We start from the raw sequence: 27,851 nt of genomic DNA on the forward strand, positions 1-27,851 counted from the left end.
GAGATTGATGCTCCTGACAGCTCATGGCAGGTTCCATGTTTTTCTGTCAAATGTGTCGTCATGTCCTGCCTGCTTCCTGATCACAGAAAAGCTCGTACTGAATAACACAGTGTGCAGTGAATATTAATGAGCCATGTGGCTAGGAACAATAGCTGACTCCTGCAGTGTACTCTGCCCGGAGATTTATCAGTGCTACGCGCTGGACTGATTACAAGCTGCTGTAACGTCTCATTAGCAGCCGAGGGGAGGGCCCCAGAATGCTTTGCAGTATAGTATGCGGCTTGCGTCCTCTTAGGTCTAACAGCTTTTCTGATAAGCACACATCAAAGGTAAGAGAGATTTTTATCTTCACTAATGCCTTTTTGGCTTCCTTCTAAACTGTTTAACACAGGAGAATAGAGGTTTAAATTAGCTTCTGCAGCCTGACAGTTACTCTTTAAGAGACCAAATTATATTGATATGCCCTCATTTAGAACACATGATGCTGCATTATAATCATCCTTGTTATTTTTTCCCCACTCAGAGCTGAACATATATTTCCTATGGACCCCATCACAATTCTTCTGTCTATTGTGGTTATCTTGTTTTTTTTCAAAATCTATTATTATGACTCACAACACAAATGGAAGAACTACCCTCCGGGGCCAAAACCTCTGCCAATTATTGGAAACTTGCTCACTATTGACCCGGCAAAACCTCAGAAAGCCTTGATGAAGGTAATAAAGCAATTCATTGTATTTAAGTATCAATGCTTCTGGTCTTTGTCTTAAAGTGAATGGGAACCACATGTAAAAAAAAAATGAAGCAAATACTTACCTAAGGAGAGGGAAGGCTCTGGGTCATATAGAGCCTTCCGTCTCCTCTCTCAGTGCTCTCTATCCTGTGCTGGCTCCCCCCCCCCCCCCCGTTTCAATCCCCCGCCGAAAGGGTATTTGGAAGTCTTCGGGAGCCGTGTCCTCCCAAAGACGTGCGGCTCCATACTGCACAGACGTGAGCGTGCTTGCGCAGGCGCAGTACAGGGCCACACTTCTTCAGGAGCATTCGGGCTCCCTGAAGACTTCTGAAGCCTCCTTCGGCCGGGTAAAGCAGTATTTGACTAATTTAGTCAAATACTGATACCGGGCGAGCCAGCACCGGAACGAGGGGACCAGGAGAGGAGCGGGAAGGCTCTATAGGACCCAGAGCCTTCCCTCTCCTTGGGTAAGTATCTGTCTCATTTTTTTAAATGCGGTTTCCATTCACTTTAAAGGGAACCTTAACTGAGAGGGATACAAATGTTTCCCTTTTAAACAATACCAGTTGCCTGGCAGTCCTGCTGATATCTTTGGCTGCATTAGTGGGCGAATCACACACCTGAAACAAGCACTCAGCTAATCCAGTCTGACTTCAGTCAGAGCACCTGATCTGCATGCTTGTTGAGGGGCTGTGGCTAAAAGCATTAAAGACACAGGATCAGCAGGGGAGTCAGGCAACGGGTATTATTTTAAAAGGAAAAATCCATATCCTTCTCAGTTTAGGTTCCCTTTAAGTTGGTAGATTTAATGTGACATCTGTATAGTTTCATTTTAACACTGAACTGTAAAACGTAGCTGTGACAAAACTGCTTTGTTAAACTGAAACACAAGCAGAAGTAATTACTTTTTTTTTTTACTTTTAAAACCTTATCACAAGCCTTTTTTGCATTTAGAAAAAGCTCTTTTGGCTTCTATTTACTTTTTAGGAATTGCACTGAATTGAACAAGTTGTTCAACAAGCTCAACAAGCTCAACCTACTGGCTGGATAGTGTACTAGTTAAGGGCTCTGCCTCTGACACAGGAGACCTGGGTTCAAACCTCTTCCTGTTTAGTAAGCCTGCACCTGCTCAGTAGGAGACCACCACTTCTGCGTATAGAGAGTGCCTAGTGGCTGCAGCTCTGGCACTTTAAAGAGAGTCTGAAATGGCTTTTTTTCCTTATATATAGCAGGGGCATGTGTGCCCCTGCTAAAACACCGCTATCCCGTGGCTGAACGAGGGTCCTTTCCCCTCCAAATCCCCCCTGTGCTGCCCGGGGAGCGCTTCCATGTGAGGCCGGGCTATGAGCTGCAGCCCTGCCCCACACGCGTCTATCAGCGGTGGATCTCCGCCTCTCCCCCGCCCCTCTCAGTCTGCCTGCGCTGAGAGGGGCGGGGGAGAGGCGGAGATCAGCCGCTGATAGACGCGTGTGAGGCAGGGCTGCAGCTCATAGCCTTGCCTCACATGGAAGCGCACAGGGGTAGCAAAATCTACAACCAAGTTGGTCGTGCTTTTGCAGGGGGGGGATTTGGAGGGGAAAGTACCCTTGTTCAGCCGCGAGATAGCGGCGTTTTAGCAGGGGCAAACATGCCCCTGCTATATATAAGGAAAAAAGCTATTTTTATTAAGGCTTCAGAGGCTCTTTAAGTCCACCATGAAATGCTATTTGTCTTGTCATTTGCATAGATAACCTCTATTTTTTTTAAACACTTGTTCTTGAAAACGAAAAGATACTTCAGACATTTTCTAAGTAGGGCTATATAGGTACTATATATAGGTATATGTTAATCTCATCATGTCACATGTCACTTCAGCTGTAATTTAGGTGGTTACATTGTTTGCTGTGTCCTTTTTTTAGTTATCAGAAGAGTACGGCACAGTGTTCAGCGTCCAGCTGGGTCAGGAGAAGATGGTCGTCTTATGTGGTTATGATACTGTGAAAGATGCACTTATCAACCATGCTGAGGAATTTTCCGACAGACCATATGCACCGTTATTTGACAAAATAGCACAAGGACATGGTATTTGTAGCAATATAAATGACTAAAGTGTTAAACATAAACAGCACATTTTTAATTCAAGCACATAGGACATGATTCACTGTCCAAGAGCAACCTTATACTCACGCATGTGGACTGTCATGTATCATCCAGGTTTAAAGGGGAACTAAAGAGAGAGGCATATAAAGGCTGCCATGTTTATTTCCTTTTAAGCAATACCAGTTGCCTGGCACCCCTGCTGATCCTCTGCCTCTAATACTATTAGCCATAGACCCTGAACAAGCATGCAGCATATCAGGTGTTTCAGACTTTAAAGTCAGATCTGACAAGACTAGCTGCATGCTTGTTTCTGGAGTTATTCAGATACTACTGCAGAGAAATAGATCAGCAGGGCTGCCAGGCAACTGGTATTTATTAAAAGGAAATAAATATGGCAGCCTCCGTATACCTCTTATTTCAGTTCCTCTTTAAGTTCATTAAAAAGTGAACCTGAACTCAGAACTCCTCTCTGCTTTAAAAGACACGTAACAGTATAATAACCTTTAAATAGAAAACATTTCTTTGTTACACCTAATACAAATCTTAAAATAAATCTGCACTGTTTCACCTTCCTGATCCATGGAAGCAGACATATTGTTAACAGTCTGTGCTTTCAAACGAGCTTAAAGAGAACCTGTACTGAGTAAAAATATTTAAAATAAACACATGAGGTAACTTCAAATGAACATTACATAGTTACCTTGCTATCAGTTCCTCTAAGAAGCTCACCATTTTCTTCTGACAGTAATCCCTTCCAGTTCTGACAATATTTTGTCAGATCTGAAATATATCAGTTGCTGTCAGTAAAATATCAGTTGCTGTCAGTTATAGCTGAGAGGAAAACTGATGTGCCTGGTAATGTCCATGTTTCCCTATGGCTCAGGTGGGCGATGTTACAGTTTAACTGTGTGCTGACCAGAAAGCTGTTATGGGTAATGGCCATTTTCAAAATGGAGGACGGAAAATTCCCTTGATCACAGTGAACAAACAGGACGCAGGAGAGGAGAAAGACACTGAGGAGTAGACTACATGGAAGGTAAGTATGACTTGTGTATGCTTATTTTGAGTTTTAATTCTCAGTTCAGGTTTTCTTTAACTGCCATCTCTGCCATGGCAGTCATGTGACACAACATCCTCAAACTTTCTTATAGTGCCTCCCATTAAACTCAGGTTTGGAAAATGTATTAGTGTAATAACACAATGTACAAAGTGCTTACACCAGGGCCAGATTTACCATAAGGCACGGTAGGCATGTGCCTACAGGCGCCTGATGATGGAAAGGTGGCTCGGTCCCCTCCCCTAGTGGCTCCCTCCTTCCCTATGCAGATTCCTGATGAGAGTGTAAATGAGAGATTACTCACCTGTTCTCTGCATTCCACTGATGAGATCTCACTTTAGTTGGGGCACCTCTAGCTACTTAATACTGAGGGTACCTATGGCTACCTAATACTAAGGGACAACTGTAGCTATGACGGGCAAGGGAAGGCGGCTCACTCACTCACCTCCAAAAGTACCTTCCTCCCTCCTTCCCGATGCAAAGTCCCAAGCAGAGAATAAATGAGAGGTTACTCACCCAGGTCTCTGCATTCCAATGACCAGATCTCTCTTCAGTTGGGGGCTTCTCTAGCTACCTAATACCTGGGTTATGTCTAGCTACTTAATACGAAGGATAGCTCTGGCTACCTAATACTAAGGGGTACCTGTAGCTACCTTTGTCTGGCAATAGAACTAAGGGAGAAGTGACAGCTGGACCAGGCAGCACACTTGCAGTGCGGTTTGGAGGGGTTTGTAGGTTCATGTAGGGCGGAGTCTCGGGTGCCAGGACATCTGTGCCTATAGGCTCCTGTGATGTAAATCCGGGCCTGGCTTACAAAATGATAATGAAGGGTTTAAAACTGGTATATCTCAGCTGGAAATAAACATCAAATGCAATATTACAATGTCTTTTTAAAGTGATGGTGCCCTACAAGTGATGGGTAGAAATTACGCTTATGTGTAATTATGCATCATAATTCTCAATTACGCATCGCAATGGTAACGCAAAATTTGCAGATTGCGCATAAAAACTCCTCGCTAACGTCTCCAATGCCTCTTTGGCACCTTGCACCACTCCGTCCAGCCTCAACATACACCAGATTACAATAACACTCTAATGAAGAAAAAGAAAACCGCCTACATAGCGTAAAAGTGCAAAGCTTCTTTTATTTCCAAAAAGGTTAGAAGACAAGTTTAAAACAGATTAAGCCTCAATTTATTAGTGTGCAATAATTCACCTCCAAGTCGAATGTGCAATAGGATGAAGACTGGAATAACACAACTTCTAGAGTTAAACCATTCCATGGTAGAATCCAAGAGCCTGATGTATGTCGAAGTGGTGCAGGAAGTGTAGGCTCTCACGGCTGCTTGGAAACTTGGGTACTGCTTACACTACAATAGTAATTGTAGCAATAGTGGCAGCAAGTTAATAATTTGGGTGCTGGAGGCGCTTTATATAACCAAAGAGCATGGGGCAGCGAGGGTGGTTACAGCTGGAGATAGCTGTGAAGGAGTAAAACAGAGGTGTTGGTGGTAGGTGGTCCACACATGATGGATAAAGTTCAAAACGCTCACCACCTCAAACTAGCAATTGGGGGAGATACTGTACAGTATAAAGACTCTGTGCGAAACCTTGGGGTGATCCTGGATGGAAATCTAAAACTCAAACAGCAGATTTCAGCTGTCGTCAAGTCTTCCTTCTTCCATCTAAGAAATATAGCGAAAATAAAACACCTTATCCCAGCTGAAGACCTACCTGCCCTGGTTCATGCATTTGTATCCTCCCGCCTAGACTACTGCAATGCCCTGTTCATCGGATGTACAGAAAAGGTTCTGCGCCCCTTACAGCTAGTACAGAATGCTGCAACCAGACTCCTAGCCAATGCCCCCCACAGCTCACACATCACCCCAGTACTGCAAACTCTTTACTGGTTGCCAGTAAAATGGAGAATCAATTTTAAGATCTGCCTGCTGACATTCAAGGCTCTACACCACATGGGACCCAAATACATTTCGGAACTCACTTCCACAATCAGTACGAGAGGCTCCCTCTCTGGACAGCTTTAAAAAAAAAGGCTAAAAACTCACCTCTTTTCCCTAGCCTTTGAGACTGCATAATGCAGGGTCACAGCGCTTTGAGTCCCCAGGGAGAAAAGTGCTATAGAAATATTATTGTTATTGTTATTGTATGTTTTCTGGTATTGTTCAGAATTCAGTTTTCCACCAATAACGATCTGCAAATATAGGCTTAGGTGCACCAAAAGTGGTCCAACCCAGTACAATCCCACCACCATGTTTCACCAATGAGATAAGGTTCTTTCACTGTAATGCAGTGTTTTACTTTCTCCTACCGTAACACATCTCTTTTAAGCCAGAAAGTTCTATTTTTGGATTCATCCCTCCACAAGACATACTTCCAGATTTATAAAATGTAAACAAGTAGACAGTATGCTCCCCTAAATTTCAGTGCAATCCATTTTGTTTCAACATCTAGACAATATGTTCATCTTCAAAAATTTGCTGGTTCTCGCCTTCTTCTAGGGTACAGTTAGAGATGAGCGTAATGGAGTAATTACGATTTCGCGAAATTTCGCGTAATTAGTGTAATTAAGTTTATGGCCGTAAGTACATAATCGTAATGAAGAAGGATTTCACGAAATTTCGCGTAAGCGTAATTTTCGCGTAATTTTCGCATTGCAACGGGTATTACGAAATTAATGCGTATGGTCATGCTCCCGAAGCGGAAAAGTTGACGCATGTATCAATGTTAGGTAGCCGCCGAGTTTAAGGGTTAATAGCAAAGCCCCCTTAAATGTTAAGAGCCTCAAATTTGGAGAATATATTAAGGAGATCAGGAGGAATAAGAGGAAAAATTTTTTTTTCAAAAAGACCTTATAGTTTTTGAGAAGATCGATGTTAAAGTTTCAAAGGAAAAATGTAAACATTTAAAAACCCGCCGACTTTAACGGTTAATAGCAAAGCCTGCTTAAAGTTTAGGAACACCAAATTCCCAGGGTATATTAAGGGGATCAGTGGGAATAAGAGGAAAATTTTTTTTTTCAAAAAGACCTTATAGTTTTTGAGAAAATCGATTTTTAAGTTTCAAGGGCGAAAATGTCTTTTAAATGCAGAAAATGTCAGTTTTTTTTGCGCAGGTAACAATAGTGTATTATTTTCATAGATTCCCCCAAGTGGGAAGAGTTTTACTTACTTCGTTCTGAGTGTGGGAAATATAAAAAAAAAAAAACGACGTGGGGTCCCCCCTCCCAGACCTCTTTAACCCCTTGTCCCCCATGCAGGCTGGGATAGCCAGAATGCGGAGCACCGGCCGCGTGGTCCATGGATTGGGGGGTCTCGGAAGGGGAGGGGCAGCCAAGCTTTCCCCTCCCCCTCCGAGCCCTTGTCCAATCCAAGGACAAGGGGCTCTTCTCCACCTCCGATGGGCGGTGGAGGTGGAGGCCGCGATTTCCTGGGGGGGAGGTTCATGGTGGAATCTGGGAGTCCCCTTTAAAAAGGGGTCCCCCAGATGCCCACCCCCCCTCCCAGGAGAAATGAGTATAGAGGTACTTGTACCCCTTACCCATTTCCTTTAAGAGTTAAAAGTAAATAAACACACAAACACTTAGAAAAAGTATTTTAATTGAACAAAAAACATAACCACGAAAAAAGTCCTTTAATATTCTTAATTAGCCATTAATACTTACCTGTCCCTTTAAATAAATGATCCCTCGAAATAGCCTCGGAAATGTTCTATCAGTTACAATGTAACAAAGTTATTACAATGTAACAACTTTGTTACATTGTAACTACGCCGCACCCGACGTCACTCGCCGCTCAGAGCTCTGAGAAGCATCTTTGTATTTTGGCTCCAAGGAGCCCCATTGGTCCTTAGCAGACCAATGGGGTTCCTTCAAATCAAAAGGAACCCCATTGGTCTGCTAAGGACCAATGGGGCTCCTTGGAGCCAAAATACAAAGATGCTTCTCAGAGCTCTGAGCTATATAGCTCAGAGCTCTGTCGGGTCCGTGCAGGACACTAAGTCCCCGCAGCTCCCACTGTCCACCCCGCCCACATCTGTCACCCACATGTCACCCACATGTGGGTGACATGTGGGAGAGGCGGGGAGGGCAGCGGAGCCGGCGGGGACTTAGCGTCCTGCACGGACCCGACATATATATATATATATATATATATATATATATATATAAATATAGCTCAAAGCTCTGAGAAGCATCTTTGTATTTTGGCTCCAAGGAGCCCCATTGGTCCTTAGCAGACCAATGGGGTTCCTTTTGATTTGAAGGAACCCCATTGGTCTGCTAAGGACCAATGGGGCTCCTTGGAGCCAAAATACAAAGATGCTTCTCAGAGCTCTGAGCTATATAGCTCAGAGCTCTGTCGGGAATGTGTGCAGCGCAGACGCGTATGCGGCGGCGGCGAGTGACGTCGGGTGCGGCGTAGTTATAATGTAACAAAGTTGTTACATTGTAATAACTTTGTTACATTGTAACTGATAGAACATTTCCGAGGCTATTTCGAGGGATCATTTATTTAAAGGGACAGGTAAGTATTAATAGTTAATTAAGAATATTAAAGGACTTTTTTCGTGGTTATGTTTTTTGTTCAATTAAAATACTTTTTCTAAGTGTTTGTGTGTTTATTTACTTTTAACTCTTAAAGGAAATGGGTAAGGGGTACAAGTACCTCTATACTCATTTCTCCTGGGAGGGGGGGTGGGCATCTGGGGGACCCCTTTTTAAAGGGGACTCCCAGATTCCACCATGAACCTGCCCCCCAGGAAATCGCGGCCTCCACCTCCACCGCCCATCGGAGGTGGAGAAGAGCCCCTTGTCCTTGGATTGGACAAGGGCTCGGAGGGAGAGGGGAAAGCTTGGCTGCCCCTCCCCTTCCGAGACCCCCCAATCCATGGACCATGCGGGCTGGTATAGTCAGGGTGCGGAGCCCCACGCGGCCGGTGCTCCGCATTCTGGCTATCCCAGCCTGCATGGGGGACAAGGGGTTAAAGAGGTCTGGGAGGGGGGACCCCACGTCGTTTTTTTTTTAAAATATTTCCCACACTCAGAACGAAGTAAGTAAAACTCTTCCCACTTGGGGGAATCTATGAAAATAATACACTATTGTTACCTGTGCAAAAAAAACTGACATTTTCTGCATTTAAAAGACATTTTCGCCCTTGAAACTTAAAAATCGATTTTCTCAAAAACTATAAGGTCTTTTTGAAAAAAAAAATTTCCTCTTATTCCCACTGATCCCCTTAATATACCCTGGGAATTTGGTGTTCCTAAACTTTAAGCAACTTTGCTATTAACCGTTAAAGTTGGCGGGTTTTTAAATGTTTACATTTTTCCTTTGAAACTTTAACATTGATTTTCTCAAAAACTATAAGGTCTTTTTGAAAAAAAAAATTTCCTCTTATTCCTCCTGATCTCCTTAATATATTCTCCAAATTTGAGGCTCTTAGCATTTAAGGGGGCTTTGCTATTAACCCTTAAAGTCGGCGGCTTTTTTATATTATACGGAGCGTTACGGTTTAACGCGAAATTACGGTAGCGTTTAATGCGAAATTACGGCATGAACGAAACGCGAAATTATGCGTTGAAAATTACGCTTACGGTATTTTCAATTACGATTTTAATGGCAATTACGCTATTGTAATTTCGCATCGTAATCGCAAATTTCGCATGCGTAATTTTAGTAATGCGAATTAGATAGGCAGCAGGATGCTTCAACCCACAGCTTTACAGGTACTTCAAGTTCCACAAGCAAATTACAGTCCTGACTTTATTGTACCCTATTTCATAAATGAGCACTGCCTGATTCCAGTGCAGTCCTCTTGAGTTCCCCCAGGTTTAAGTCTCCAATGTTCTGTAGATACTTTAAAGTGTGCAAAGTGTGTTAAAAAATTTCTATTACAGTCTAGATAAAATACTTGTGTTGTCACATTAAATTCAATGGTAAAAGTATTTAAAAAAACTTAATTAGGACTTATTACAACCCCTCCCCTCCCCCCCCCCCCCCCCCTGTAGTCCAGCAGGCCCCTCAGTATTCTCTGGTTCCCCTCTGATCTCCTGCTGGGAAATTTCAAATTCCTGTGACTTGAGCTCCAGTTACATTTAATGCACATGTGCTGTCCAATCGCCAGCAGCATATATGCAGTTCTTAAAAGAACGAAGTGCACAGACGCAGAATGCTCCTGACAATGTGGGCACGGTCATGGAGAGTGTGTAGATTGGACTCTGCATGCGCATTGGAGCTCCAGACCACAAGAATTTCATTGCTGCCATCAGGAGAATGGAGAATCCCCAATGGACGCCTGGAATTCTGTTAGTTGGTCAGCAATATTTGGGGGGAGAGCAGTGGCTTTCTTCTTTCTACCTTGCCATCAGTGGTGCTCAGCAGAGCTCGAATATTCGAGCTCTTTTCCAGCTATTCGAGCTCGATATTCGAGCTCCGAATAGCTGTAGCTATTCGAATGGGCTATTCGAGTACACTCGAATAGCCCATTCACTATTCGAGCTATTCGAGCAAAACGGCGCTATTCGAGCTCGGTACCGAGCTCGAATAGCGTCATAGCCCACATTGATGTCCTTAGAGCCAATCAGAGGGCTCCCAGGCCCTCTGACGACAGCCAATCACAGAGGGGGACCCTGGCCAGCCCCTACCCTATAAATAGCGGCCTCCATGTTAGGTTTCTCCGTGCTTGCCTGAGACTTGTACAGAGAGAGAGTTGCTCCTTTGTGCTTTGGCTTAGCAAGAGCTTTATTGTGGTCATTTACCTAGCGTTTTTGCTCACATACACCTCCTATACACACCTATATTGTTGTTAGTTAGTTAGACATTGTATTTTAGTTAGTAGCTTTTGTGTTACATAGAGACAGGCCAGCTGCTGCAGGCTTACAGCTTTAGGCCTCAGGGCCTTGCCTGTGTGGGCAGATGTCCTCCTGTCCTCTGTTTATTTCTCTCTATTCTATACCAGTATTTCTGCTGTCCTTTACTACTGATTGTATTAGTATTGTAGTTATATACTGTAACTGTACTAGGACACTCACTGTCACTGTTCATAGGCTACTAGCTGCTCCTGCGTGTGTGCACTCACTTTCTGTGTACACACTACACACACTCTATTTCCTTCTGATAACTGATTGATTATTGTAATTGATTATTGTAATTAGTTAGTTGTACTTACTGTTACTACTTACTGTACTAGGAGTCTAGGACACTCAGTCACTGTTCATAGGCTACTAGCTCCTGCGTGTGTGCACTCACTGTCTGTGTACACACTACACACACTCTATTTCCTTCTGATAACTGATTGATTATTGTAATTAGTTAGTTGTACTTACTGTTACTACTTACTGTACTAGGAGTCTAGGACACTCAGTCACTGTTCATAGGCTACTAGCTCCTGCGTGTGTGCACTCACTGTCTGTGTACACACACTACACACACTCTATTTCCTTCTGATAACTGATTGATTATTGTAATTAGTTAGTTGTTTGTACTTACTGTTACTACTTACTCTTACTGTACTAGGAGTCTAGGACACTCAGTCACTGTTCATAGGCTACTAGCTCCTGCGTGTGTGCACTCACTGTCTGTGTACACACACTACACACACTCTATTTCCTTCTGATAACTGATTGCTTATTGTAATTAGTTAGTTGTACTTACTGTTACTACTTACTCTTACTGTACTAGGAGTCTAGGACACTCAGTCACTGTTCATAGGCTACTAGCTCCTGCGTGTGTGCACTCACTGTCTGTGTACACACACTACACACACTCTATTTCCTTCTGATAACTGATTGCTTATTGTAATTAGTTAGTTGTACTTACTGTTACTACTTACTCTTACTGTACTAGGAGTCTAGGACACTCAGTCACTGTTCATAGGCTACTAGCTCCTGCGTGTGTGCACTCACTGTCTGTGTACACACACTACACACAGTCACACACTCTATTTCCTTCTGATAACTGATTGATTATTGTAATTAGTTAGTTGTACTTACTGTTACTACTTACTCTTACTGTACTAGGAGTCTAGGACACTCAGTCACTGTTCATAGGCTACTAGCTCCTGCGTGTGTGCACTCACTGTCTGTGTACACACACTACACACACTCTATTTCCTTCTGATTACTGATTGATTATTGTAATTAGTTAGTTGTACTTACTGACTGTTACTACTTACTTACTTACTGTACTAGGGACACTCACTCAGTCACTGTTCATAGGCTAGCTCCTGCGCGTGTTTGCGCGTGCGTGCACTCACTGTCTGTAGTGTACACACACTAAATTTACTTGTGATTACTACTGATTATTGTAACTGCTAGTTGTACTTCCTGACTGTTACTACTTACTTACTGTACTAGGGACACTCACTCAGTCACCTCACCCACCAACCCACTCCATTAAAGTACCCCACTTTTCACCCGCCCTTTTAAAAAACTTTTGTCTATACGCCCAAAACATCGAAGATGTCTGGAAGTGGCAGCCAGCGCGGTTTGGGCAAGGGGAAGGGCAGCAAGGGAATCAGGAGGAGAGGGAGCAGCATTGTGGCAGGCCGCGGCCGTGCCACCATGCACAGTTCCGCAGCAGCAGCAGCGTCAGTGGCTAACATTCCTCCCATAGCCACTGGCCGTGGATGCCTTGGGCGCCGCCCAGCAGGAGCATCTGCAACTCACGCTGCAGAGACACAGCAGCAGCAGCGTGTAGCACCTGCTCCGATTTTCCTCCAGCCGGGTCGGAAACGTCCCATTGAGGAAAAGCATGCAGACACTGTGGTGCAACTCATGACGGAGGATGAGCAGCCCGCCATCAGCTCTGCATCCGAGGCCTCCACCCTCACCACCACCACCACCACCCCTGTTCGCAGCAGCCGCCCAGCAGGGTCTGGGGAGGAGGCCAGTTCACCGTCACTCGCCGACCTGTCATTCAGCAGTCTTTTGACCCCAGGCATCATGAGTAAATTGTCTGCTGTTGTTGGCGATCTTGAGGAGGAGATGCTGATGGGCACTTTGGGGGATGAGGGATTGGACAGCAAGACTGTGGCGACAGTCAAGCAGCCCATCCATGCATCAGGAGAGGAGTTTGGGGGGTCATCATCCCAGCAGGACATGTTTCAGGAGGGGGAGGATGATGATGACCCGGTGACAGACAGAGACTGGGTGCCACCACCTCCAGGGGATGTCGTCCTCAGCAGCTCTGAGGAGGAGGAGGAGGATGCGCTTGTGGGCCTTGCAAGGAGGCGCATCATTGCAAGCATTGACAGCAGTAGGCAGGTCCCACAGCCTGCTGGTGTCTCAGGCTCAGCAGCAGCAGCAGCAGCATCTGCCAGTACCACCACCAGCCGCACCCAATCCCCCCCCCCCAACCACCACAGGGAGACAGGCAGCAGCGCTTCCATGCCGTAGGGGGATGTTTCTGTCACCAATCTGGCGATATTTCACCATGCCCACTGTGTACAGCAAGTACGCCACTTGCAACCACTGTCAGCGGAAGTTGAGCAGAGGTGCAGACCCCTTAAAGTTCAGCACCAGCTCGCTCATCAACCACCTTGCTGCGAAACATTTCCACCAGCATGAGGAGTTCCAGAGGCTGAAGGCATCTGGTGCTGGCAGTGGCACCACACCCATCACTGCACAGCCTTCAGCAGCAGCAGCAGCAGCAGCAACAGCAGCCACCCGCCCTCCTGCTCCTCCAGCAGCACCAGCAGGAGTGCGGAAACGCACTGCTCCTCCCCCCTCTGCAACTCCTGCCGCCGACACTGAGGCCTGTTCTGGCAGCCAGTCCTCAGTGGCCTCCTCCGCTGTGTCTGCTGATTCCCGTGCCAGCAAAAGGCCACGCCAGAGCCTTTTGAGCGAGTCCTTACAGGGGGTGGTTAGGGCTCTGCCTCCCAGCAGCCGTCGCGTGCGGCAGCTGAACGGCTTGCTGGCACGGGCCATGTGCTCCCAACTCCTGCCGTACACGCTCGTGCAGGAGGGGAGCGACATTCGTGCGCTGCTTGCTTGCGCAGCCCCAGACTGGCAGCTCCCCAGCAGACACTTTTTCTCCCGCAAGGCCATTCCTGCACTGCACCGCTTTGTGATGGCCAATGTGGAGCGAGGGCTGGAGCACGCGGTTGGTGAAAGGGTCCACGTCACCATGGACTCCTGGAGCAGCCGCTTCGGGACAGGCCGCTACCTGTCCTTCACTGTCCACTGGGTCAGCTTGGTGGAAGGGGGTGAGGATGGGAGAGCAGCAGCGGGCACAGCAGCAGCAGCAACACAGTGGGTGGTGCCACCCCGCAGGGTCAGGGGAACTGCAGCAGGTTCCTCCGATCCTCTGCCATCCTCCGGCACACCTGGCCAAACCCCCCGCCTCAGCAGCAGCGTGAAGGCCCGCCACTGCCAAGCGCTGCTGCACTTGGTCAGCCTTGGGAAGACCAAGCTGACGGCAACCCATGTGTTGGCCAAACTCCAGGAGCAGGAGAGGATTTGGCTGACCCCCAGAGGCCTCAGAGTCGGAGAGGTGGTGGCCAACAATGGGGCCAATCTGGTTGCCGCAATAGACAGGGGAAACCTGACCCACATCCCCTGTCTTGCCCACGTGCTGAACCTGGTGGTGCAGAAGTTCTTGCGCACCTACCAGGGGATGGGCGAACTGCTGGAAACGGCAAGGAACGTTGTGCGTCACTTCCGGCGCTCGGCTGCAGCCTGTGCGAGCCTGGAAGACGTGCAAAAGGAGCTGGATCTGCCACGCCATCGGCTGATCCTTGACGTTCCGACTCGCTGGAACTCCACCCTGGCGATGTTGGAGCGTCTGGTTGAACAGAAGCGCGCTGTCAAACAGTACCTTGCCCTGGCCACTGTTTCCACCGCTCAGAGAAGGGACAAGACCAGCAACATCCCGTCCATCGTCCCCGATGATGACTGGAGGCACATGCAGCAGGTGTGCTTAGTGCTGGCTCCCTTTCTGCAGGCCACTAACATGGTGAGCAGGGACCATGCTATGGTCTGCGAGTGGGTGCCCCTGGTTTGTCTGCTAAACAGGGCCCTCGATGCTTTGCTGGAAAAGGGAGCGGCAGCCTTGGACCAGCAGGAGCAGCAAGCAGCTGCACAGTCCACCTCTGAGGGGGAGGAGGAGGAGGACTTGGTGGAGGTCCCTGACCTTGCTGCTGATGAGGGGGAGCAGCACAGTGCAGCTGAGTTGGTGCGGGGGTGGAGAGAGGATGAGGCTGACGAGGCAGAGGAGGAGGATGAGGACAGCAGCACTGCCGTCGATGTGCCAGCAGACGTGGCCCGCCTCTTCCCAATGGCAGCGCACATGCTGACGTGCCTGCGCAGAGACCCCAGGGTGATCCAGATGAAGCAGAGGGAGGACATCTGGATCAGCATGATGTTGGACCCACGCCTCAAGGGGAAGTTGAGCCAGTTCCTGCCGCCTGCAGGAGGAGACCCAGCGCAACAAATAAGGAGCTTGCAGCAGGCCCTTGTTGAGCGCTTGGAGGAAGCCTTCCCCCAGCCTTCCACCCCCACTGTCCAGCAGCCAGCACAGAGGCAGCAGCAGGTGCCTGCATCCAGCAGCAAGCGCCCCACAGACCTGCTGTCTCTCAGCCACGAGCTCTACAGGACTGTAGAGGCTCCGGCAGCAGTGACTAGAGAGGAGGTGCATGCAGCAGCATCCTCCTCCGGTCACAGCCAGCGCCTGACCCGCATGGTGGCTGACTACATGGGGTCCTACAGCGGGCTTGACAGCGATGCCCCTGTTGATCCCATGGAGTATTGGGTCAAGCGCCTGGAGATCTGGAGCGAGCTGGCGCAGTACGCCCTGGAAGTGCTGACCTGCCCCCCTTCCAGCGTGCTGTCTGAGCGCTGCTTCAGTGCAGCTGGTGGCGTGGTCACCGAGAAACGCTCACGTCTGTCTCACAAGTCTGTGGACAGACTGACGTTTCTGAAGATGAACCAGGCGTGGGTGGAAGGCGAGTTCCTGGCCCCTGTTGTCGGCGAGAGGGGGACATGAACTGGCTAAGAACCATCGTTAATGTGCCTTACCACCCTTTACCACCTCCTGGCTCCTGCTCACTAAGCCAGCCTGGTTCACTTTGACTATTACGTCGACTGCAGCCACACATTTTACACCTACAGTGGGCTGCTGTGTACTGCCCTTCTGCTGTCTGTCTGTGTTTCCCACTGCCAGGGTACACAGAATTACCTTCTGCTGCCACTCTGCCACCAGCTATTACGTCAAATAATAGCTATATCTGTGTAATTGGTTGTAAAACCAAAACCAAAAAACCATTAAAAAAAATAGGTTTAATTTTTCTGAGGTGCCCGGGTTGAAAACTGTGTTGTCCCAGTTGTGTATTGGACACGATGTGGGCTGCACGACCGCTGTCTGGGACCTCCTGTTGTGTTTATTTACGGCCTGGTATCACCGCTAGGTACCAGGGCTATTATGTCACGCTGCCTACCTGCTGCCACACTCACACTACTCCTCCATTCCTCCTGCTGATGCTGCTGTCTGTCTGTGTTTCCCACTGCCAGGGTACACAGAATTACCTTCTGCTGCCACTCTGCCACAAGCTATTACGTCAAACAATAGCTGCTCACATTACTCCTCCATTCCTCCTGCTGCTGCTGCTGTCTGTCTGTGTTTCCCACTGCCAGGGTACACAGATTTACCTTCTGCTGCCACTCTGCCACCAGCTATTACGTCAAAAAATAGCTATATCTGTGTAATTGGTTGTAAAACCAAAACCAAAAAACCATTAAAAAAAAAAAGGTTTAATTTTTCTGAGGTGCCCGGGTTGAAAACTGTTGTCCCAGTTGTGTATTGGACACGATGTGGGCTGCACGACCGCTGTCTGGGACCTCCTGTTGTGTTTATTTACAGCCCTGGTATCACCGCTAGGTACCAGGGCTATTATGTCACGCTGCCTACCTGCTGCCACACTCACACTGCTCCTCCTCCATTCCTCCTCCTGCTGCTGCTGCTGTCTGTCTGTGTTTCCCACTGCCAGGGTACACAGAATTACCTTCTGCTGCCACTCTGCCACCAGCTATTACGTCAAAAAATAGCTATATCTGTGTAATTGGTTGTAAAACCAAAACCAAAAAACCATTAAAAAAAAAAAGGTTTAATTTTTCTGAGGTGCCCTGGTTGAAAACTGTGTTGTCCCAGTTGTGTATTGGACACGATGTGGGCTGCACGACCGCTGTCTGGGACCTCCTGTTGTGTTTATTTACAGCCCTGGTATCACCGCTAGGTACCAGGGCTATTATGTCACGCTGCCTACCTGCTGCCACACTCACACTGCTCCTCCTCCATTCCTCCTCCTGCTGCTGCTGCTGTCTGTCTGTGTTTCCCACTGCCAGGGTACACAGAATTACCTTCTGCTGCCACTCTGCCACCAGCTATTACGTCAAATAATAGCTATATCTGTGTAATTGGTTGTAAAACCAAAACCAAAAAACCATTAAAAAAAAAAAGGTTTAATTTTTCTGAGGTGCCCTGGGTTGAAAACTGTGTTGTCCCAGTTGTGTATTGGACACGATGTGGGCTGCACGACCGCTGTCTGGGACCTCCTGTTGTGTTTATTTACAGCCCTGGTATCACCGCTAGGTACCAGGGCTATTATGTCACGCTGCCTACCTGCTGCCACACTCACACTGCTCCTCCTCCATTCCTCCTCCTGCTGCTGCTGCTGTCTGTCTGTGTTTCCCACTGCCAGGGTACACAGAATTACCTTCTGCTGCCACTCTGCCACCAGCTATTACGTCAAATAATAGCTATATCTGTGTAATTGGTTGTAAAACCAAAACCAAAAAAACCATTAAAAAAAAAAAGGTTTAATTTTTCTGAGGTGCCCGGGTTGAAAACTGTGTTGTCCCAGTTGTGTATTGGACACGATGTGGGCTGCACGACCGCTGTCTGGGACCTCCTGTTGTGTTTATTTACAGCCCTGGTATCACCGCTAGGTACCAGGGCTATTATGTCACGCTGCCTGCCTCATTGACTGCCTGCTGCCACACACTCATCCTCCTTCTCCTGCTGCTGAATTTACCTCCTGCTGTCTGTGTGTTTCCACTGCCAGGGAGCACATACAATGGCGCTTCCAACATGCGTGCGCCCACCAGCTATTTGTTACGCTCAAAAATAGCTGCATTTCTTTAAAAAAAAAATGGAAAAAGAAATAAGTGAAGAAGAAGAAGACGATATAGAAAAAGAAGGAGAAGAAGAGGAAGAAGAAGAAGAAGAAGAAGATGAAGATGAAGAAGATGAAGAAGAAGATGAAGAAGATGATGAAGAAGAAGAAGAAGATGAAGAAGATGAAGAAGATGAAGAAGATGAAGAAGAAGAAGAAGAGGAAGAAGAAGATGAAGAAGAAGAAGATGAAGAAGATGAAGAAGATGAAGAAGAAGATGAAGAAGAAGAAGAAGAAGAAGAAGAAGATGAAGATGAAGATGAAGAAGAAGAAGATGAAGAAGAAGAAGAAGAAGAAGAAGATGAAGAAGATGAAGAAGAAGAAGAAGAAGAAGATGAAGAAGATGAAGAAGAAGAAGAAGATGAAGATGAAGAAGATGAAGAAGAAGAAGAAGATGAAGATTAGAAGATGAAGAAGAAGAAGATAAAGAAGAAGAAAAAGAAGAAGACAATATAGAAGAAGAAGAAGAAGATATAGAAGAAGATATAGAAGAAGAAGATATAGAAGATAAAGAAGAAGAAGAAGAAGAAGAAGTATATACAGTACTGAACAAAATTCTGGACACAACTTCTCTTTCCACCTTTTTTTTTTAAAGGAACATCCCCACATAATCACTTGCTGTTGTTACTTGGAAAAAAAGATGTTTCTTGCATCATTCACCCTCAAAACAAGTGTTGGAAGCTATTTAAGGCCAATTCGAATAGTCAGCTCGAATAATGAGCTCGAATACCGACTCGAATAGTCAGCTCGAAGTCCGAGGTCGAATCGAATAGTAAAAATTATTCGACTCGAATATTCGACTGACCTCGAATAATTTACTATTCGAATTCGACCAAACTCGAATTTTAAAAAGGGGTATTTGAGCACCACTACTTGCCATATACACCATTGCTGTTCAGTGTTCCCTGGTGGACTCATAAATATCAACATTCACAAATGTGACACAGGTCTAGTTGCTTAGAAGTCACTCTAGGTTCCTTTGTAACCCCTTGCACTATTACACACCTTACAGTTGGAATACCTTTGAATATGGTTAGACATCTTCTGGGTATGGTAGTACCAATCTTGAATTCCATTCAATTCATTTGTACACAACCCGTCTGACTGTTTACTGGTGGAGTCTAGAGGTCCTTGTTAAATTTTCCAGCTTTATGGGCATCGGAAACTTTTTTTTCGAGGTACTAAGACACTTAAAGGGAACCAAAGGCCCCAGAAAAAAAGCTATTATACATACCTGGGGCTTCCTCCAGCTCCATACGCACGGATCGCTCCCACGCCGCCGTCCTTCGCTTCCTGTATCCGGCGGTACCGGGTCCCGTAGTTTTGGCCAGTCGGCGGCAGGACGCGGCCAATTGTCCGCATCACAGGGGCTCCCGGCATACACTTACGCGTGCAGCTGCATACTGAGCAGCCGCACGCGTAAGGGTACGGAGGGAGCCCCTGCTCATGTGGACAATTGGCCGCATCCGCCGGAAGTGACGGGACCCGGTACCGCCGATACAGGAAGCGGTGGACGGCGGCGTGGGAGCGATCCGTGCGTATGGGCCTGGAAGAAGCCCCAGGTATGTATAAAAGCTTTTTCTGTTTTTAAAGAGAGTTCCTCTCTGGTTCCCTTTAAGTTCGAGCCATGATACACACATCCACAATTGCAGTGTTTCTGTGATAAGGATTTGCTAGATTCTTGTTTTTTAAATAAATCTGGGCCCTTCGCTCATACCTGATTCTCATTCATTAAACATCAGAATTCTTGTCCTTATTTGAATCACTTTTTCTCAATAAGTCTTCTCCTGCTTAAAATAACTTTTCAGCACTTTGTAATTGAGAAAGTACCAAAAGTAGGTGAAAGAGTAGTGTCAAAATTATTCTTAGTACTTTCTTGGTTGTTGGTGGCTTCAAATGCATTTTATTGAGAAGTTGTGAAAACATGACCTAGGAGATACCTTAGGAGAAAAAAGTGAATTGAAAAAGGGCTCAGGGCCTATATGCAATTCACCTTTTCTCATAAAATGCCTTTTGAAACTTACGGTAACTTATGCCACAGATATTTTGGATCATTTTTCAAATAAATACATGACCACAGACAATCATTTTTGTTTCATTTACAGTAGAATTCCATCGTAGTAAACTCCAAGGAACCAGGAAAAAGTGGCTTACTATATTAAAAGTTTACTTTATCAGAAATTGACATACTGAAGCACATAAAGTGTATTATAGTACTGTATCTTACTGTACTTAATGACCAAGTATGTGAGCTTTGCGGTCTTTGGCATCAATAATTTGCAATGAAATAAAATTAATCTGATTGGATGTGGCTCCACCCCTTTTCTGAATTTGAACCCCAATCACCCAATGGCCAACTGTACCAGGTACAGGTGATTAACAGTGCAAGAATGGCAGCAATTAAATATTCCCCTTAAAAATCAATAGGTGGATTTTGATTGGCTTTTATAGGCTCCACCCACTTTTCTGAATCTTAATCCCAGTCACCCAGTGACCAACTGTGCAAAGTTTGAGAACCCTGCCATTAACAGTGTAAGAATTGCTGCAGTTTACATTTTCTCAGTGAAATTTGCATTTGTCTCCACCTACTGATGACCCGGCATTGCCCGATTATGTATTGTTCAGGTGCTGGCTGCGCCCACTTTTCCTAACCCTAACACACAATCAATTACTCAATGACCAAGTTTGTCAGCTTTGCGGTCTTTGGCATCAATAACCTGCATTAAAATGAAACAAATCATATTGGCTGTTTGTGGCTCCACCCACTTTTATAAATTTAAACCCCAGTCACCCAATGATCAACTGTACCCGGTTTGAGGCTTGTGCCATTAACAGTGCAAGAATGGCAGAAATGAAATATTCCCCTGAAAAATCAATAGGTAATTTTTTATTGCCTTTTGTAGGCTCCACCCACTTTTCTGTATATTAACCACAGTCACCCAGTAACCAACTGTGCAAAGTTTGAGAACGCTACCATTAACAGTGTAAGAATGGCTGCTGTTTACATTTTCCCAGTAAAATTTGTATTTGTCTCTGCCCACTTATGACCCAGCATTGCCCGCTTATGTATTTGGCTGGTGTTGGCTGTGCCCACTTTTCTAACCCTCACACACAATGAATCAATTACTCAATTACCAAGTTTGTGAGCTTTGCAGTGTTTGGCATCAATCATTTGAATTGGAAATAAACAAATCTAATTGGCTGTTTCTGGCTCCACCCCCTTTCTGAAATTGAACACCTAGTCACCCAATAATCAACTGTACCAGGTTTGAGGCGTGTGCTATAAACAGTGCAAGAATGGCAGCAATGTAAATATCCCCCTTTAAAATAAATAGGTTAATTTTGATTGGCTTTTATAGACTCCACCCACTTTTCTGAATATTAATCCCAGTCACCCAGTAACCAACTGTGCAAAGTTTGAGAACCCTACCATTAACAGTGTAAGAATGGCTGCTGTTTACATTTTCCCAGTAAAATTTGTATTTGTCTCCGCCCACTTATGACCCGGCGTTGCCCTTTTATGTATTTGGCTGGTGTTGGCTGTGCCCACTTTTCTAACTCCAACACACAATTAATTACCAAGTTTGTGATCTCTGCAGTGTTTGGCATCAATAATGTGCATTGAAATGAAACAAATTTAATTGGCTGTTTGTGGCTCCACCCCCTTTCTGAAATTGAACCCCAGTCACCCAATGATCAACTGTACCAGGTTTGAGGCTAGTGCCATATGTAAGCTGGTATATGGCTTCCTCCAGCTCCATACGCACGGATCGTTCCCACGCCGCCGTCCTTCGCTTCCTGTATCCGGCGGTACCGGGTCCCTTAGTTTTGGCCAGTCGGCGGCAGGACGCGGCCAATTGTCCGCACCACAGGGGCTCCCGGCATACACTTACGCGTGCAGCTGCATACTGAGCAGCCGCACGCGTAAGGGTACAGAGGGAGGCCCTGCTCATGTGGACAATTGGCCACGTCCGCCGGAAGTGACGGGACCCGGTACCGCCGATACAGGAAGCGGTAGATGGCGGCGTGGGAGCGATCCGTGCGTATGGGCCTGGAAGAAGCCCCAGGTATGTATAAAAGCTTTTTCTGTTTTTAAAGAGAGTTCCTCTCTGGTTCCCTTTAAGTTCGAGCCATGATACACACATCCACAATTGTAGTGTATCTGTGATAGGGATTTGCTAGATTCTTGTTTTTTAAATAAATCTGGGCCCTTCGCTCATACCTGATTCTCATTCATTAAACATCAGAATTCGTGTCCTTATTTGAATCACTTTTTCTCAATAAGTTTTCTCCTGCTTAAAATAACTTTTCAGCACTTTGTAATTGAGAAAGTACCAAAAGTAGGTGAAAGAGTAGTGTCAAAATTATTCTTAGTACTTTCTTGGTTGTTGGTGGCTTCAAATGCATTTTATTGAGAAGTTGTGAAAACATGACCTAGGAGATACCTTAGGAGAAAAAAGTGAATTGAAAAAGGGCTCAGGGCCTATATGCAATTCACCTTTTCTCATAAAATGCCTTTTGAAACTTACGGTAACTTATGCCACAGATATTTTGGATCATTTTTCAAATAAATACATGACCACAGACAATCATTTTTGTTTCATTTACAGTAGAATTCCGTCGTAGTACACTCCAAGGAACCAGGAAAAAGTGGCTTACTATATTAAAAGTTTACTTTATCAGAAATTGACATACTGAAGCACATAAAGTGTATTATAGTACTGTATCTTAATTCAGTCAATACTTGGGAATCCTTTTTTCTTTTCAATGCTTGAGCAAGTGAGCACGGACAGTGTCTAAAGGTGGCCACACACCATACAATTTTTTAAATATCTATTCAATTTAAGAATTGCAATAAATTTTTCTGACTAATTGTAACATTTTAAAAATATGACCAATGTACCAGTGCCACACACCTATGTTCAATTTTTTCCTCAATTATGATAAAAATGATTGGAAACTCAGAGAAAATTGCAAGGGTGTGTATATTAATAAATTAACAATCCAACACACACCATACAATCTTTAGTAGAAATTGAAGAGAAATATCTGGCATTCCGGATCGATTTAAATTGGAAAAAACGTGAAATCCGATCGGATTTTTCAGTCAAATGAAAAAATAGCTTTTGATACGATCGTTTTTATACGAATTAGGGCCCGTTTCCACTAGTGCGGTGCGGAATCGCCGCATATCACCGCTGACAAAATCGCATGCGGATGCGATTCCGCATGCGTTTTTTGCCGCGATTTTGCATGCGATTTCGCATAGGCAGGGTATATGCGATTTTAACCATGTCACTGCCTGTGTCAATTTACATTACTTTCAATGCGAAATCGCACGCGAAATTGCGGCAAAAACGCATGCAAAAAACGCATGCGATTTCCCTATTAAATACATTACCTGCGATTCGCCTGCATTCCACAAGCAGGCGAATTCTGCAGGGTCTACCGTGCAGAAAAATCCTGCACATAAAAACGCAAATGAAAACTGACAAGTGGAAACAGTCCCATCCACTTGTATTGCCTATGCGAATCCGCATGCGTTGTCTGCATGCGAATTCGCGCTAGTGGAAACGGGCCCTTACTGTAAAATTGGATCATTTTATTGTATCGTGTGTGGCCACCTTAAGCTGGATCGAAATGCACAATTTGCAGGGATATGCATGCAATATTCATGTGACACCTTGCACAGGAAGCATATACAGTATCTTACCAGTTAATGCACAGTACTTATAGTGTGCATGACTGTCCTCATTTTTGTGCAGCCTGGATGATACTGTAGCATTGCAGCCATGCACAAGCAAGTAACAGATGACAGGCAATTCCCTCAGTAATCAGGCAGCAGCTTACGCAAGAAGCATAGGTCTCACCAGCTTCTGCTTTTGAGGTCATCCACCCAGGCCCAGAGTAGTGTGCAGATAACAAGCAGGCTGCAAGTGGCTGCCAGCCATCCACCGACCACGGTTCATGACGTATGATGCATGCGTCTGCCCACTTTCCACTATAGCTGGATACAGAATACTGCAGGGGCCAAAAACAGGTTAACTATAAACAGAAGTTCTATATCAGGGTTTACTATACCAGGCGTTACTCCCATATACTTATAATGGTTCTTGGCCAAGACCTGGGCATTTATTTATTACTAGCCGACCCGCGGCGTAGCATACGCCACATAAGAGGGTAGAGGGCAGCAAGGGGGTATTGGGCACAGCGGCGGGGAGGGGGGTTGGACCCCCCCTCAACAGGGTCCCCCATGTGTGCTCTACCTCCAGCTTAAGCTCAGCAGGACCCCCCCCCCTCACCTGGGTCCCCCATGTGCACTCCCCCTCCAGCTTAAGCTCAGCAGGAACCCCCCCTCACCTGGGTCCCCCATGTGCGCTCCCCCTCCAGCTTAAGCTCAGCAGGAAAAAAAAAACCTTACCTGGGTCCCCCATGTGCGCTCCCCCACCAGCTTAAGCTCAGCAGGAACCCCCCCCCTCACCTGGGTCCCCCATGTGCGCTCCCCCTCCTGCTTAAGCACAGTAGCAGCCGCCACTATTAGTAAGAGGCATCGGGCGGGGATGACTCACCTCTTCCGTGTTCCATTGTGCGTTCCACTGTTGTCACTTCCTGCAATGCCGCACACTGTATTGGTGTAATTTGCCTTTTTAAAACAGAAGGAAATCTGCATAATTCAGCTATAAGTGAACATTTGTGGTTACCCACAATGCACTGCTACTAAATGTGCAAATTACCCCTTTTCCCCCTTGGTAAGCCAAGCAAGCATCCAGAGCTGCTGGTGTATAGCAAGCATATAGCTTTAAATTTAACACAGCCATATCAAACCCATATGTAGACAGCCTGTTTCAGACTTTTGGTCCTCATCAGTACATGGAAAAAAAATTATGCAAATCGGCCCAGCGGGGCCTGAGAAATCCTCCTGCACAGGTTACCCCGAGCTGAGCTCGGGATAACCGGCAAGGAGGTTAGAACAGAAGAAAATCTGCAATAATTCAGCTATAAGTGAACATTTGTGGTTACCCACAATGCACAGCTACTGAATATGCAAATTATCCCTCTTTGCCCTTGGTTTTATATGACACTACTTCTTCTTCTTGCTTGGACCAGCCCCTTCTTCTTGCTTGGACCAGCCCTGGGGGCAGGGCGCTACTTCTTCTTCTTGCTTAACGGTTGAGGCACTTACTCTATTATATATATAGATACCTGAATGTTTACTATCTCAGAATTTACTTTAATGAGATTATACTGTATTTAGTTTAAGTAAGTTTTCTTCATCTACTTTTAGAAGTTGTTTGAGAAGTAAATTATGTTTTATGTCACATATATTTAAATATATAACATTTTAAAGGATTCACAAACTTTAAGCACCACTGAATATACATTGTCTAGGTGTTGAGTCTGTGTCAATTTTGATAACAAATCTCTTTTCAGGTGTAATCTTGTCTAATGGAGAGAACTGGAAGGCTATGAGAAAATTCACTCTTTCCACGTTACGAGATTTCGGGATGGGCAAGAAATCTCTAGAAGGCAAAATTATTGAGGAAGCGGAATGTTTAATCCAGAAATTCAGAGCCTTCAAAGGTGGGAATTTTCTTCTGTCTAATGTTCCAATGATTTAGATTAAGACAAAAGAACAGCACTCACATTATGCACAGAAGATGGCCGCTGGCCAATAAGACAGGTCTCACCTGATTTTTGTGAGCTATTTTGGAGGACAACAGCTGATATATATATATACATACATATATATATATATATATATATATATATATATATATATATATATATATATATACATATATATATATATATATATATATATATATATATATATATATATATATATACTGTATATATATATATATATACATATATATATATATAGCTACATTATAGAAAAGACCATTTCCTTAGTTACGGCCATATGCAAAAATTTTACGCAAAGTAGAAGCTCTGTGTAAAACTTTGCAATTGTTCGTGTAAAACTTTACATAAATGTAAAGTTAGCAATCTTGAAGGGGGCATGGTCGAAGTTTCGAGCACCACTAATCTCAGTGGCCTTTATAGTATTGAGATACTAGGGGCATTGCTAATCCCTTGAGCAGACTTTTAGAAAAATGACACAATTTATAAATGTGCAAGTCATTATACTGATAAATTCATGGTTTCACCATGCTTCCGCATGTGCAGATATGAAACACAAGATTCATATTGTCTTCCAGTCTACAAAGATGAAATAATTAATCTCCCATATTTGCCAGAGTTAATTAAACATGGGCTAGACGATAGTGATGCTCGGATACCCCCCAATCACGGATTCGACTATTCGGCCGTAGTAAAAAAAACAATCCGGAAATGGTGTGATTCATTTCTGGATTTGAAACGGACTCACAAATTCGACCCGGATTTTTCCCATGAATGAGGCAATCACAGAAATTCACGGCCGTGATCACGGAAAAACGTTTTAGCCAATAGCAAAGCCCCCATACATGCTACAATCACCAAAATTGCATGGCTTCAAAAAGAACTTTTAGTTTGTGAGAAAATCGATTTTAAAATTTCAAACAAAAAAGTATTTGTTATTAAAAAGCAGCCAAAACCTGGTGACTTTAGCAAAGCCCCCTTACATGCCAGATATGTTAAGAAGAACAGTGGGAACAAGAGGAAAAACATTTTTTCAAAAAGACCTTATAGTTTTTGTGAAAATCGGTTTTAAAATTTCAAAGAAAAAAGTGTACATACATTTAAATGTCGCAAATGGCAGTTCTTAGTAAAACAATTCCCGCTGACTTTAGCAGTTAATAGCAAAGGCCCCTTACATCCTAGCAACACCAAATTTGCAGGATATGTTAAAAAGATAGTGGGAAACCATTGGTCTGTTAATAGACCAATGGGGAGCCTTGGAGCCAAAATTTAAAAATGCTTTTTGGCTCTAGCTATACTAAGTATAGCTAGAGCTGTGCGTGCGCGGGGACCGGCGGTGTGTGGCGGCAGTTGCGCAGGTCATTGGAGATCTTCAATCAAAGTCGCAAGTTAGAGGATATTGACGTGGGATCTTTTCCAAGTATATTGGCATGGGGACATTTTCTTAAAGGTACAGGTAAGAATTTCTGAAGATCGCAAGATAAAGGATAATGTTGTCGTGGAACATAACAGAGGGTATTGGCGTGGGACATTGCCGAGGATATTGGCGTGGGAACATTTTCTTAAAGGTACAGGTAAGTATTTCTGGTTAATTAAGATTTAAAAAAAAATGTTCTCGTTGTTGCGTTTTTATTTCATTTAACCCTTTATGGAAATGGATAAAGGGTACTTTGTACCGATATACTCATTTCTCCTGGGAGGGGGCGGGCATCTCAAATCCCCTTCTTAAAGGGGATGCCCAGATGCCACCATGAACCCCCCCAGGGAGTCGTCGCCCCCACCTCCTCCTGGGGCACCGGAGGTGGGTAAGAGCCCCATGGCCATGGATTGGACAAGGGCTCGGGGAGAGAGGGGAAGGCTTGGCCACCCCTCTCCCCCAGAGCCCCCCCCCCCCCATACTATGGACCATGCGGGCTGGTATAGCTCAGGGTGCGAAGCCCCAGTCGGCCGGGGCTCCGCATTCTGGCTATCCCAGCCTGCATGGGAGACAAGGGGTTACAGAGGCTCGGGAGGGGGGGCCCCACATCATTTTTTTTTTACATTTCCCACTATCTGAGCATAAAAAAATAAACATTTACATTTTTTTTAAATATTGTTTCCCACTATCTTTTTAATATATCCTGCAAATTTGGGGTTGTTAGGATGTAAGGGGCC

General features: G+C 45.2%; 1 protein-coding gene across 1 annotated transcript in view; it reads left to right on the forward strand.

Annotated features, from left to right (window-relative positions):
• The first annotated feature begins 529 nt into the window (after positions 1-529).
• LOC137570373 (cytochrome P450 2K1-like) overlaps positions 530-27,851 on the forward strand; it is a 78,517-nt gene continuing 51,195 nt past the window's right edge. The window contains exons 1-3 of the mRNA XM_068279036.1: positions 530-716; positions 2,632-2,794; positions 25,485-25,634. Of these exons, the coding sequence (XP_068135137.1) occupies positions 543-716; positions 2,632-2,794; positions 25,485-25,634 (487 nt within the window). The 5' untranslated portion in view covers positions 530-542. The remainder of the gene's footprint in view (positions 717-2,631; positions 2,795-25,484; positions 25,635-27,851) is intronic.

The sequence above is a fragment of the Hyperolius riggenbachi genome, chromosome 4, assembly GCF_040937935.1.
Source record: "Hyperolius riggenbachi isolate aHypRig1 chromosome 4, aHypRig1.pri, whole genome shotgun sequence".
Lineage (NCBI taxonomy): Eukaryota > Metazoa > Chordata > Amphibia > Anura > Hyperoliidae > Hyperolius > Hyperolius riggenbachi.